The sequence below is a fragment of the Notothenia coriiceps genome, unplaced genomic scaffold, assembly GCF_000735185.1.
Source record: "Notothenia coriiceps isolate Sejong01 unplaced genomic scaffold, NC01 NC01_scaffold00005561, whole genome shotgun sequence".
Classification (NCBI taxonomy): domain Eukaryota; kingdom Metazoa; phylum Chordata; class Actinopteri; order Perciformes; family Nototheniidae; genus Notothenia; species Notothenia coriiceps.
Window position 1 is genome coordinate 27,764 of NW_011338262.1, and position 15,411 is coordinate 43,174.

At 40.3% G+C, this 15,411-nt stretch overlaps 2 protein-coding genes across 2 annotated transcripts in view; one reads left to right on the forward strand and one right to left on the reverse strand.

The window, feature by feature from the left end:
- The window catches only part of LOC104943015 (neuropilin-1a-like), a 29,207-nt gene extending 24,695 nt beyond the window's left edge, over positions 1-4,512 (forward strand). The window contains exons 4-5 of the mRNA XM_010768335.1: positions 3,538-3,765; positions 4,445-4,512. Coding sequence (XP_010766637.1) covers positions 3,538-3,765; positions 4,445-4,512 — 296 coding nt within the window. The remainder of the gene's footprint in view (positions 1-3,537; positions 3,766-4,444) is intronic.
- A 31-nt stretch (positions 4,513-4,543) lies between these two features.
- LOC104943016 (neuropilin-1-like) lies at positions 4,544-14,310 on the reverse strand. Its single transcript, XM_010768336.1, has 3 exons — positions 14,302-14,310; positions 9,150-9,320; positions 4,544-4,734 (listed from the first exon to the last, which is right to left on the reverse strand). The coding sequence occupies exons 2-3, from the start codon at positions 9,244-9,246 to the stop codon at positions 4,544-4,546; spliced, it is 288 nt and encodes a 95-aa protein (XP_010766638.1). The 5' UTR covers positions 9,247-9,320; positions 14,302-14,310.
- Between the last annotated feature and the right edge of the window lie 1,101 nt (positions 14,311-15,411).

Genomic DNA, 15,411 nt, shown 5'->3' on the forward strand with positions numbered 1-15,411 from the left:
CAGGCTATCACTGCCAAGAGAGAAAGGTATGATGATTATATGAATCCTGAACCTTAACAAAATGCTCGTTCCTGCTGTGTGCGTCACTTTTATAATTGTCACTTTTTATTTTCACATTTATTATTGATACTTGTCAGATTTGTGATTTTGAGCTTCTTGCAGGTTTTGCATTTGCAGATTTTCGTTTATGCATCGCTTTTAGTAATGGTTCACGTGTTTCGTTGAGTTTGTAAAAACGTCTTTTTCTAACGCTGCGCATGCTTTTGTGAAGTTTGTGAGATGTTTCTTTCATTTGCGTGTGTTTTGCACATTTGTGTTTTTGCATTTGCATCTGTCGGCCACGTGCCATGTGAACTTTTGGCGCTTGCTTCGTATTTTTTTGGGAGGCCAACAACTTTCCCTTTTGAAGACGCAATGATGTTCTTTGTTTCACCAAGAAAGTGATTATTTGGGGGCTTTGGTGCAGATTTATTACAATCAAATTGACTTTTGTTAGACAATTCAGCCACCGCAAAGGAATTCCATATTTTATGATGCTAGGATTTGATTAAAAAATATTTACCTTTTATGATCTATATTTATGAGTTATGCTCTTGGTATTCAGGCTCTGATGGTTCACATATTGTTGTGGCAGCAGTTTATTTAGATCAAGCCATTTATTCCACTTCTCAAAGGCTTGTCTGCAGATCTAAAAGGTGATCTGTTGCTCCCGTCACAACACTTTGAAAAGAGTCAGCTGGGGAGAGGCACAACAAAACATCCTACAGTGGCCCATGAGGTTCAAATTCTCACATCATCACTTTATAGCACAGAAAAGTGAAAAAATCGAGTTTTCAAGGAATTTTTGGTGCTGTGAAATCACATTCATTCGTGACCGTTGAATACATAGCACATAGACTTTCTCTTGAGCGAGTAGATTTACATCCAACCCATCTGTACATTTGACACACACACACACACACACACACACACACACACACACTACACACACACACACAACACACACACACACACAGAGACACATAGATACACAACAACACATTGGAAAGTGTGCCAGCTGAGGCAGGAATCAGAAGCCTGCCTCATATCCCTCCAAATCAATTCATCATGTCGCCACTTTTAATGACACCACCCTGTGTCAACAGCAGGGGGTCCACTCCAAGTGTGTGTGTGTGGTGTGTGTGGTGTGTGTGTGTGTGTGTGTGTGTGGTGTGTGTGTGTGGTGTGTGTGTGTGTATTTCATGCATTCTACAGGCATGCTCAGATGTGCATGGCTGTCACCCTGCCTGGACACACGTTAATAGCTTCACCACACGCACGCACGCACGCACGCACACACACACACACACACACACACAGCTCGTGCCTCAGAGGGATGCTTGACCCTCGTGTCGTCTTCCACCCACAGAGATCAGTCTCCGTCTCGTAAACCTCGCTCTTGTCACTTTACAACGAGCGAGGTGTGAACTGCCAGCGGAAAGGTGACTGATGCGAGCCGACACAGAGATTTTCCACATCAACTGCGTGGATGTTACTGTGGAGAAAACAGAAAACCGACAATGACATAACAGCTGCTGCTCTGTTTGTTGTTGGGGTTTTGTTGATTTTAAAATGATTGATTTTGAAAGGGCTTTATGAAACCGTCTTACGACTTACTGGAGCATGGGATGCTTTCTAGGAAGTGTTAGGCTTTCTGCAACTACAGTCGATGTTTTGTTGTTTTGTGTTTGTGTTGGAACTGAAAGACATTATCTACAAAGTCTCTCTTGCGTAATGCTCTCTGTGCTTGTGTTACATCATGATCAAAGTCCCACAGTGCCAACATGGTACACATGAGCTCCATGGCAACCCTGCAAACATCCATGCTTCAAAACGCTGGCTTTCTTTGTTGCAGATTCATGCATGGAAATCTCAGAACATGAAGATCAATACGTTAACTTAGCTTATGTCCAAATGCGTGAACGTTAGAGCAAAAACAAATGTGTTCCTTGTTAGGAAAACCAAGTGAAGAAGTAAATCTGGCAGAAATATACCTCGTTATATATCTTTAGAATTCAAGTCTTTACTCGTTTAACATCAACAGGAATGAATGCGTTGTTCATGATTTAACACAACAACCTCACACCATTCGGAAACAATGGTGAGATGAATATAAAAAGCTGAGATACGTAAACACAACACAGATGAGGGTTTTATCACCTGAAGGTGTTACGTGCAAAATGCATGAATGCAAGTGTGAGAAATGAAATATCAACGTCCAAAAGGTGCAAAACAACAGGATATCGTTTGTGTGGATTTCCTGTTGTGTAAGTTAATTTATAAAACCCTTATTATATAAGTGTTAAACCTGAGATAACACGGTTAAATCCAAATTAAATGAAAGCTCAGATATTTGACTTCTCACAGAAATTATGATGTTGTGGTTGAATGACTATGTAGGTAACGTGTGTGTGCACTCGTCTAATGAGCTAATCGGGGTGTGTGTGTGTGTGTGTGTGTGTGTGTGTGTGTGTGTGTGTGTGTGTGTGTGTGTGTGTGTGTGTGTGTGTGTGTGTGTGTGTGTGTCTGTCTGTCTGTCTGTCTGTCTGTCTGTCTGTCTGTCTGTCTGTCTGTCTGTCTGTCTGTCTGTCTGTCTGTCTGTGTGTGGATGTCATTGTTTGTTGTCTGTAAACAGCCTCTCAGTGTCTGGACTCTGGACTGTCAATAAACCCCCCCCCTTCCAGTCACAACACAGACACAGACGGCTCCAACAATAATGCCCCTGTTTGTCTGATTGCCTGGAGGTTACATGAGTTTGGTCAATAACATGTAACTTATGTTAAAAGACAATCTGTTTCCAGCACTTACAGATTACCTTTTGGTCTTTTTCCATTTTACAAATCAGCCATTTTTTAAGCAATATTGTTTATTTATCAGAATTAGAATCAGGTGTTTTGCCAAGTAGTTTCACACATACAAGGAATTGGAGTGGGTGTATTCGGAGCATACATAAACACAATAAGAACATGTTTAAATACATTTATTATAACATTTTTACAAAAAAAGTAAGTTCATCTGGATCCAGTCTTTCTTATTTCATGTCTTTGTTTGTACAAAAAGAAATAGAACTCTATAATCTAATTTAAAGATTTTTCCCAGAATTGTCCTTGTTGTTTTGGAGAAAATCTAGTTTTACTTTTGACTCACAAGGACTCAGGCGACATAAATCTCTTCTAGTGAAGTTGTAAAAGTTGACAGGTCAAAGTTTTAGACACCAAAATGGTGAAAAACGTAAGGTTTTATGTGCATTTCCAAAACGTTTTTTGCAGCAGGAAAGACTAAAATGTCAATAAAACAGACAATATATTGAACAGAATCAATCAGTCAGGGTCTCGGCTTTCACTACCATCTCATTTTGCAGAGAGTCATTTAAAGTGCAAGTGATGTGTGAACAGCGACCCTCGAGAGTTCACACCTCAGTCCAGGAGAGAATTAATCACTCTGTCCAAACACGTCCTGACACTTTTAAAAACTCTTCGATGTCTTCTGTCCTCGCAGGTCCAGAATGTTCCAGGAACTTTACGGCTCCCCGAGGCGTCATCAAGACACCGGGCTTCCCCGAGAAGTACCCCAACAACCTGGACTGCACCTTCATGATCTTCGCCCCCCAGATGTCTGAGATCGTGGTGGAGTTCGACAGCTTCGACATGGAGCCCGACACCACGCCGCCGCCGGGCGCGCTCTGCCGATACGACTGGCTGGAGATCTGGGACGGCTTCCCTGCAGGTGAGGAGAAACACTTGGTTTTGGGAGGTTACTTATCAACAACAAGAGAATATATTTACACTTTTAATGAAAGTTAGACAAACCCAGGCAGGGAGAAAAGAGCGTAACACAATAAAAGTGTGTGTGTGTACCTTGTAATCTTTAATACTAGTTGAACATAACATTTTAACATTTGTTTCTATATGTTTCTAGTTATTGTGCTTTTTATCATATTTTTAATTATTGTTTATTATTTTACTCCCATTGTGTTATTTTATATTGTATCATTTAAAACAGCATCAGTTGACCAAAGTGCTGTACAGGGAATAAATACAATATAAAATAACACAATGGGAGTAAAATAATAAACAATAATTAAAAATATGATAAAAAGCACAATAACTAGAAACATATAGAAACAAATGTTAAANCTGTACTTCGAACATGATTTGTTTTGCTTTAAGGAAAACTTTCCCTAATGTCACATTCATGTTTCTGTTGGTTGTGTTTTTGTGTTTTAAATATATTTATTACCCAGTACTTATTACTACTCATTACTTAGTTTTCATACCCCTTTTATCCAGGCCCTTTGAGTATCTTTTTATATATGTCACACTGTGGGACTGCGAGAAACGGTATTTCAAATTTTCTGTATGTATAACACATTCTTGACAATAAAGTTGACTTTGACTTTGAAAAGGGAAGCATGATTTCCACCCCAAAGACTTCTGCACTATTGCTTACACTTGTATGCTTCTTCTCAAATGAAAATATTTGGGAAAAAGGGATCCCTCGACTTCTAAAAGAGCCGAATGTCACTGACCTGCACCCACTCCCTGACGGTGTCATCAGAGGGCGTCCAGCCGTTCTCCTCGTAGTTCAGCCGCGAGCGTTCGGGGGACCAGTTGGAGTTATACTGCGACGAGGCGCTGATCTGCTCCGAGGTGATCTCCCCCGACTCCATGCCCAGCGGCTCCATGCAGGCGAAGTCTGCCACAGACAGAAGAAGTCCATTAACAACGAGTACAACGAGAGAGTCCTACAAGGGATTTCTTAAATATATTTGTACAGAACCACTGACTCTATGTGATGGCTAGAGCAGCCGTTCCCAACCTGAAATACATTTGCAAAACATTATGATTTGTGTGGAAACATTTTCACTTTTAAGATTTCTTTTTTATTTGAAACTCCTTTCCTTTCTCTTTCTTAATCCTCCTTAGCAACAGTCCTTGACAGCGGTCTCTACAACTGGATTTCGTGTCACATGTTCTGAATCGACCAATCAGAACTTTATTTAGCCTCCGTGTTGTAAGTGGGCCCCTGAGTTGAAACAGGTTGGGAACCGCTGGGCTAGAAAATATGGGTTGAAAACATATCTTATATATATATTTTATTGACTTTCTATTTTTAGTATCAGTGTGGAACAAGTAACAACTCGTTGAAATCAAGTGATCCTGCAAATGGGTCTATGTCATAGTAAATGACATAAAATAACACACCACTCATTACTTGTACCTTTCTTAGATTAATAAGGTGGTCTTCTTGTGTCTTGAAATACCAGAAATACTTTTAAAATAAAATTCCGTAACACAAAATAGGGGGAAGTCAGTCCAAAATATCACAAGCTACGTATGAATAAACTGTTGTTATTATTCCAAATGCGGATCATAAAGGGAATTGTTTATCATCAGAATCACCTGTTTAATGAGTTTAAATCATTTTATTTCATGCATCATTAGATGAGCTAAATGTTGGTATGTTGCTCTCCACATTGCGATTGCTAATGGCTGAATACAACATCTAAGCGACTCTGAGGGAAACCTCTCAAACGACAGTCATAAATCTGAGAGAAAAGCTTGTTTTGTCTCTGACTCGGGCAGAAAAACAAGAGAGCATTGTGACCGGAGAGTCACCCAGACACTGTGAAGTCTCTGTCCTGCTCCCTGCTGGGCGGGCGGTCATAAAGGAGTCAAACTGCTCCTTGGGTGGTACTAAAAAACACTGTGTGGTGACGAAGCACCCTAGAGTTCTTAAAGCATTCATACATTCACACAAGTTCTCAACATGCAGATGTTTGGATTTAAAACTTACTTAAAAAACAGCTAATTCTGTCACTTTAATTTAAAAAACAACATACTGATGAATGGCGTTTATGATGACAAACTAATAACTGGACTGAACAACTTCCTGCACAATAATATCCTACCTTATATTTGTTAATGGAAATGTGTATTTCCACATGTATATTTTCCTCATGTATGTATATATTTTAAACTGTTTATTTCTAGTATCTTCATTTCTCTTATGTACATTGCCTTGTTTTTTATGCTGCTGCAATGCAAACATTTCTCCATAAAGTACCTACCTACCTACCTACCTACCTACCTACCTACCTACCTACCTACCTACCTACCTACCTACCTACCTACCTACCTACCTACCTACCTACCTACCTACCTACCTACCTACCTACCATCCATCCATCCATCTAATAATAACAAAGAATATGTTGTTGTCAAAATAACTTTGAGGCAATCACATCAGCCTCTCAGACCCTAAATTAAAATCTAATTGTTTCCTGTTTTCTTTCCTAACAAAGACCCAAGCTGAAATTAAATCAATGTGCGATGTTATTAAACCAAACAAAAACACTGAATCTTCACATTAGGAAGGATAGATGAAGATATTTGTTACTTGATTAACGACTTTAAGGGATTATCCGGTTATTAAAAATAGTTGTGAATTAATTTCCTGTGGATCAACTAATTATTTTAGCTTAGGCAGGATGTTTTTATTATGTCTGTACAACACAGACACACCCACACACACACACACACACACACACACACACACACACACACACACACACACACACACACACACATACACACACAAAGGCACACACTGCTACTGAAGGCGTTAGCAGAGAAAGCTCTAATTTAGCTAATGTTCTCATTCAAACTAAAGAATGGATTGAGAACATTGGACAATCCTGTGGGTTTACAAAACAGTTTCAAAACAGCATTTGGAGAAACTCAAACTACATGTCAGTGTCTTCTGTTGCTACACTGTCCACTCTCACAGTAGGGGAGCGTGGGGCAGGAAGAAGGACGGGGCAACAAAAGGAAACGTGTGTGTGTGTGTGTGTGTGTGTGTGTGTGTGTGTGTGTGTGTGTGTGTGTGTGTGTGTGTGTGTGTGTGTGTGTGTGTGTGTGTGTGTGTGTGTGTGTGTGTGGCCAGTCTGGAGACACTAGGTCTGTCAGACGGACACAAACACCCTTACATCATTCCACGTTCTAAAAATAAATAAGGGAAAAGGTTTGTTTGCAACATTATAAGCGAATGCAGGAATTTAGTACAGAAATCACTCAGAGCGTTCTCATTGCCTCCAACCTAGACACATTTATTTTTGCTCTTTCCTCATTTCCATTCATGAGACAAGCCTCAAAGTCTCCCTCACAGCAGGCTAGGGAACAAACCTCCACCTCACCATCCCAAAAGACAGAAAGGACGTGAAAGAAAGACGCCCCCGCTGATCGTTCAGCTGATCAAAGGCCTGCTGGCTGGAGGCCATTTCTAAAGGTGATGGCCCCGAGGCACAGCAAGAGAAAACCATAAATCCACTGCAGGATGTCAGGGTTTGGTTCTTTAGAGGCTGTTAGCAAAGATCCTGCTTCAATGGAGGTTCTTTCTGAGAATCCCAAGGGATGAAGACCAAGCTTGGGATATACGTTTTCCAACCTTCTTTGGCAGATTAAGGCTACCCCTCCATAAAGACCAACCATCTTGATTCTGATGTATTCAATGTAATGGATTTTGTTTTTAACTCTAGCATAAAGCAACAGATGTTTCTTACATTTTATTTAGTATTGAAGTTGGTGTGGACATTTCAATTCAAACACATTATTCCTCAAATTAAAAGGTTAAATAAGGCTTTACATTATGCACCTCTTCACCTGAAACAAAGTCTTCTCTGTCAACGTTTTTGTTTCTTATTTGATGGATATTTGAACCAGTCAACATGGAACTCCATTTGCTGATTAATATCATTTGATAATTGAAAGCTCTACTCTACATCTACTGAATGATCCAGGAGGTGATCCACATTTCTCAATAACAGGATATTATCGAAGCCGTTTGTGTCGTTTTTGACCATTTTCAAAATCCTGTGTTCCTTGTCTATTAGAATAATTCACTGAAAACAAAGTGAGAACAAAGATTTACGGAGCTTCACTGACCAATGTGTGCAGTTGTAAATCGTCAGAAAAAGGATATCATCCTGACTCAAACTCAACATATAAACAAATCTACAGACTTTTAGTTGTTAAATATCAGTTTACAGAAGCAAAACTAGAGGTTTTACGTTCATTTCTCCCAAGGCGCTCATGTTACGTAACGAGGGACCTTACGTAAACTCACCTTTCTTCACACACTCACATTCCTAAACAGGGGCGAGTGGGGTTGAGGTTAAGAGGGCACGCACCATACGGATAGCATAACTTAACTCTCTACAGGCCTTCCTGCAACGTAAACCGATAAACCACAGTCCTTTTTTAAGAGGACATGTGGACAAGAACAAACACAACGCTAGAATAAGATATCTATCACCAAGCATGAGAAACTCTTTATGAAACCATCGTTGTGTGTGACTTGTTCAAAAAGAGTTCAAAGGAGGTGAAATGATAAGCAGTTTTTATCACAACTGTTACTGCTATGTGATAAGACTACATTCACACTGTTGTGTCCTTAAATGCAGAGAATTAACTTTACAAATACTGAAATTAACTGTGACAGGGGGGGAGGAAGAATACATGTAATGGGTAAGTGGTACACATAGTGGTTTTGAGTCAATTTGTTGAAATGAAGCGTAGAGTAAATGGACTCGAAACCATTATAATTGCCAAACCAAATCGCAACAAATGTGAGGATTTGAATGTTTTCAAGCTTTAATGATTGTTAATTTAACATAATATTTAGTATGGGTCGGACATCACGTCTTCCTCTTGCTTTAAATCAGAATCAAAATAACTCACAGCTGATTACATGTGTGAAAAAATGGCTTTAAAATGCATACCAACTGTTGCTATGGGCATTATTTCATACTGTAAAAGGCATAAAAATACATAATATTTTACTATATTTGTATTATTTTTAATATTTTTCTCGTTCTCCATCTGTGTTTTTCATTTTTGTTGTACTTTTATGTACAGTATGCACCATGACACCAAGTCAAATTCATTGTACGTGTAAACCTACCTGGTTATAAACCTGATTCTGATTCTGATGTTGAAAAAAGGTTTTAAAATCCACCAGTTCTCCAGATGACATGTATACCCTCCCCATCACTCCCCCCCCCCACCCTTCAAATCCTCTTCCTCATCATCACTCTTCCTCCATATGCTCACCCTCATCTTCGTGTCCCGGGGGGAGGATCCTCTCTCGGATGGTGTAGTTGGCGGAGAACCCCTCTCTGGCGATGGCGTTGTCCGTGGTGATGGTCATGGACAGGATGCCGGTGTACGAGATCACACGGCCCGGGGACGTCGGGCCACAATAACGACCAATATGGGGACCAACTGAGGGAGGAAGAGGAGGAGGAGGAGGAGGAGGGAGAATGGGGGAAAGACGAGAGACAAATGGGGGAGAAAGATGGAGAAGGGGAGTTGAGAAAAAAAGGAGATTGTCAGCTTCATCACTCAACAACTGCAGAGGGCTTTTATTATTCACTTTGTCCCTTTCAAAGTCAAAGGGAACTTTGTCGTTAATCTTTCAGTTTGCGTGTACAGACAGAGAGATCGAAATAACGCTTCCCACAATCCCGAGGAATACAAAATACAAATATATATAGAAATATAAAAACACACCTATATATACACAATCAACAGACACATTTATACATAATGCTACTTTAATATGAATACATTCTGCCCTCACTGTCCTGGGAAATGTTTCGTGACTTAAAGGAAAAACACATCAGTTTGACACGTGTTTTTTTAAAATCTGTCTACACCAAACTCAGGTCTAAAATAACCCCAATTTAGAAACTCAACACAATGAGCAGCTGTTTGTCTCCTGTCAGCTGCACTGTCTCGCCTCTCAGGACCGAGGGGACACCTTCCATACAGGAATAAAAGGTGTAGATGGCAGGTAGCAGGAACATTGATTTCCGCAGCATATTGCTTTGACACTTATATTCACACACTATATATAAACTGTATATAACATCATGTCAGGTGCAGTAGAGATGTCCCGATCCGATCAGGTGATCGGGGATCGGAGCCGATCACGTGATTTTCAAAAGATCGGAATCGGGAGGGAAAAAATCAGGGATCGGGATTGTTGTTTTTTTTAATGTTTTTTTTTAAATACTTTTTTTTAAATTTTGTATTCAATGTTACAAAACAAAAATGACCATGTTCAAGTCTTAAAGTCATCCTGAGGCCTTAGTTTTGGTTTCAAATTACAGAACATCATGTATGTGTTGCTTCTTTGGGGCTTGTTTTCATAGACCTGGTTGCTTATTTCTCTGAAATCTGGCAACAGAGTGGGCAGGGCGCAGTGTCTAATTGTAGCAGTAAGCTAACGAGTACTGATAAGCTTTATTTTGTTTTGATCCAATGCTGCACAACTGAACTGATCCAATGCTGCTGTGAAAGAAAGAAGCTATATCCATGTTGGATAGAATATCCAATTTAAATTAAAAAAAATAACCTTAAGGGACAACTTGAATGCTTTTTTTGAATGCTTTTTTTTCTCTTAATGCATTGCATAAAGATCAGATCGGGAAAAATCGGTATCGGCAAATTGTCAAAATCAAATGATCGGAATCGGATCGGGAGCAAAAAAAGGTGATCGGGACATCCCTAAGATGCAGCAAGGAATACAAATCAAGAAAGTGAGGGGGGTTAAAACCTGTGTGTTTTGTCGTCCTGTTAGCGCTCACATTCACAACATTTAGTCCAGGTTGTGAAAACAGTTCGACATCCAGACTCCTTACAAAGGAATAACTGACGAACAATTCAATGATATAGTCTATTTCCTTATGATAATTGTGTAACAGTTACAACAATGATACTTAGCTGCTGTGCTTTGACTAATCTGTTGGATTATGTTTATCAGGTACGGTTTAATGCAGGTGTATTCGCCAATCTGTGATGGATTACATTTTGACATTTAGTCTTATCTGTGTTAGTGTGAAATATACTCGCTGTAAGGCCGACTGTTGGAGATACAATCAGCTATATAATGGAAAAAAAACTTCAAGCAATGTGGCTGCATTTACATTAGTTCAGGAAATGGTCATATCTGAAATGAGCAGAATAAGATATTTTGTAAATCTGAAAAATATGAGATAAAGAAACAAAAATAGTTTCTCAAGGTTTTTCATTACTGTGTTTTTAAAGCGTTGCGATTTGAGGTATGCAATGTGACTAAAAAACACTATTTTAGTCTGTAAGTCACCACATTTAGTAAAAAAATCAAAGAAACATTTAAAAACGTTACATTTACGATATTAAAAGTTAATTATTTTACTTTTTTTTTGTTTTTCAAGAGAAACGTACATAATTTCATTATTTAAAAAGGATTAATTATAACATATTCAGCCTTTGATGTCTTTTTCTCTAATTCAATCCCACCAGGAGAATAAAATCCTTTTGAAGAACTGATTTCCAGCTCTCAAAGAAGAAAAAACCCCCCACCAGTGCATTCTGGGAATGTTTGGTGTTTGTGTTAACATTGCGAATGCGTTTGATGGGATGAAAAAACTACATCCTGGTCTTCACCCCGCTGCAGAGATGCTTTGTTATCACACTGACACACATGTTCCCTCAGCAAACACAGGAGCACAGGGCTTATCACACACACACACACACACACACACACACACACACACACACACACACACACACACACACACACAGATGCACGCACACACACACACACACCTGAATGCACACACACAGACGCACACACACGCACACACAAACAAACACCTGAATGCACACATGCACACCTGCATCTATGCACACACACACACACACACACACACACACACACACACACACACACACACACACACACACACACACACACACACACACACACACACACACACACCTGAATGCACACACACAGACGCACACACAAGCAGACAACTGAATGCATACACGCACACACCTGAATGCACACACGCACACACACACACACACACACACACACACACACACACACACACACACACACACAGACACACACACAGATGCACGCACACACACACACACACAGATACACGCACACACACACACACCCTGAATGCACACACACAGACGCACACACAAGCAGACAACTGAATGCACACACACACACACACACACACACACACACACACACACACACACACACACACACACACACACACACACACACACACACACACACACACACACACACACACACACACACACACACACACACACACACACACACACACACACACACACACACACACACACACACACACACACACACAGATCATCTGACAGGAGAAGCCCTGGCATGTTATGTATGCTGGCGCAGCTTTAAAGTGCGTGTCACTGTCTGTATACCTGTGCCAGTCTTTCCCTCATGTTCCCATGCCAGTCTCCTCCCTGGCAGCGATCAGGCAAAGCTTTGGGCACAGCGGAGAGTATTGTGGGCATCCTGGCAGCGCACTCAGGCTGTCCAAGGTATGCAGCTCTCCCTATTATCTGCACACTGTACGGCTAATTAGACAACAATGGAAGCTGAGAAACGCTGTCCATACGAGGGGAGGGGAGTGAACAGAGGGGTTCGAACAGGATGCGTACAGAGAGACGATTTTTTTACAAATGTGGTGAGGGTGGTGAGGGAACAATGAGCAAGCTGTGAAGGAGTCTCTCAGTACTTCCTGCCTCCATGTGTTTCAAGTAAAAACATAATAGCTAAGCCTACAATGAGTATAATCTACTCCATGCTCAAGTATGTTACTCATTTTCCCAAAAGTTCTGGTCCAGGGATTCAAAGGTGTTATTGTCTTAGGCACAAAGCTACAGTGTAGAAATGGCAATGAAATTATTCTGACCTGAGCTCCTGCAACATATAGAATAAAATACAAAATAAAAAGTGTAAAAAGTCTATATACATGTCAATAGAATATGATATGTACACGAACAGATATTAAATAAAATAATGTAAATTAAGACACAATTAAATTTGTTTTATTGCGCTGATAACTATTTATATAAATGAGTATATTGCAAGATGACATCAGGAATGTTTGTCGGGGCGCTTAGCAGAACATCAAACTGATATTTACTGTCAGTATTGGTCCAATACGACGACGCAATATAAAATATAAGACATCAGATATCCAATTCAATCTGTTATCAATTGTCATTAGGGCTGCTTTGAGTGTTGAGCCATATTCAGAATGTGTACAAGTAATTATAACACCATTGTTCATCTTAATCACATTTAAAATGGTGCACAAAATTGCATTTTATTTTTGAATGCTCGAATGTGACGTGACAAATGAAAAGGGCCGAGTAATGTTGTGGGATTTGTTTTTCTACCTTTAGCGGAGTGGAATATTTGTTTTACAGTTTGAACCTCGTGTTTTTTGGAGGGAAAATTACGTTATCGTCCGATAGTTGTTACGTGTTTGTGATCTTTACATGGGGAGCATAAGGTAATAACAGTACAAACAATATATATAGATTCACCTGAAAAGGCAACAAGCTAACTAATGAGCAGCAACGGTTACATTCAGGGGCGGGACTACAAATCAGCCCGGGACTCTCGACCGGCCCACTTCGGTACCGCCGGCCCACCTCGGTACCGCAACTAATTACCGCTAGTAAATTGTCAACGGTGTGGGGTGCTGGTGATTTATCCGACCGGCCCACCTCGGTGCCGCAAGTAAATACCGCTTGTAAATTGTCGACGGGGGGGGGGAGGGTGCTAGTGACTTATCCGACCGGCCCACTTCAGTACCGGCCCATCGCAATTCGTCCAGAATGTCCCGATGGCCAGTCCGCTCCTGGTTACATTTGAGTGTTTGGTAGCATTGACATTAGCCTTCAGGACTACAACCTGTTTTAGGTGTCTTTAAAGATATGAGGGTTTTATCCCCTGAAGGTGTTACGTGCAAAATGCATTGTGTATTATTAAGTCAAAGCAAGTTAAGTGGAAACCATTTCAAATCTCCTATATCAACACCAAGTAGTCAGAAGGGTAACATGCTGGAGTTCTCATTTCATTATGAAAATAAAAGTCCTTTAAAATGTATTGTTGTGTTATTCGAAACAGCCTTTTGTAAAGCAGAGATTTCTGAAGACGCCAGGGTCTCATATGCTGTGATGGCATTTCCTTAAAAGTGTAAATATATTCTCGAGTTGCTGATATATGCCTCCCAAAAATAAATGTAAACACACATCCCTTCCTGCTCTCTCCTCTTCATCATCCCATATCTTCGTCTTGTCTTATCTATTCCCCCGTTGCTCTCCTTCGCCTCCATCTCTCAATCCGAGCTCTTCCCACCTGCAGGGGAGCCATATCTCCTTTGTTCTCCTCCCATGTGTTTTCTGTCAACATCTGCAGGGGGAAGCCATCTTGAGCTTCTCCTCCTGCTCGTCTCTCTCACAGCTCCCAATATTTATCTTCTGCACCCCATTCCCCCTGTTCCCACCCGACACCTGAGGAGACGACGCCCCGCTGTTTTCTCCTCCTTTTCTTTCACATTTCTGTCTGTCATCTTACATCTGATCTCACTGCTCTATCTATAGGGAGAGCATCTAGTCTTATAGCTGTTTTAGTGTTAAGTTCCTAAGCCTTTTGTTTCTGAAACAGAGAGACAATGACTTAGCAGTTCATAAAATGCCCTCAGAAATAAGCATTTTAGCAAGCAAACATTTCCATAATGCACGTTTGTATAGATCGCTTTGAGATGTTATCGGGGTTATGGCTCCTAAAATGCTTCTCAACTTGAATATTATTTGCAAAGATTATGCTTTTTTGGGTATTACAATACACGTTGTTATCGATTGTTTTGACGTGGTTCAGCAGTGTTTTACTTCAGCTTTTGAATACACTTCTTAGAAAGGGGTTATAGCTCCTAAAATGCTTCTCAACTTGAAGGTTCTTTGCAAAGATTATGTTTTTGTGTGGTGGTGGAATGCGTTTTCCATGATAACAAACTTGCATGCAGATTTTTTCGTAAATTAAAATAGTGAAAAAAATTAATATTTTCAGTTTCAGCATAAAATGTTGACTACAGATTTGCTATCTTTTCTCATCTCACCTTTTATTTATAAATCATGAACCAGATTTTGAATGAGTAAAGACTTCAATTCTGAGGATATTTGATAGAATAGAATTGGGAGGGATGAAACCCTCTTTAATGGTCACACATGCAGAGCACACAGTGACATGTGTTCTCTGCTTTTAACCCATCCTAGTACCAGGAGTCTAGCACTAGGAGCAGTGGGCAGCTATTGCACAGCGCCCGGGGAGCAATGGGAGTGAGGGGGGAAGGGGATGTCCGGTGCCTTGCTCAAGGGCACCACAGCAGGATCTCACCTTTTATTTATAAATCATGAACCAGATTTTGAATGAGTAAAGACTTCAATTCTGAGGATATTTGATAGAACA

What these genes read in the sequence shown, in the direction of transcription:
- LOC104943016 (XM_010768336.1), bottom strand. Translation starts at nt 9,246, where the DNA reads ATGACCATCACCACGGACAACGCCATCGCCAGAGAGGGGTTCTCCGCC. An exon ending in CCCGGGACACGAAGATGAGG is followed by an intron (nt 4,735 to 9,149) that starts GTGAGCATATGG and finishes TGTCTGTGGCAG; the next exon opens with ACTTCGCCTGCATGGAGCCG.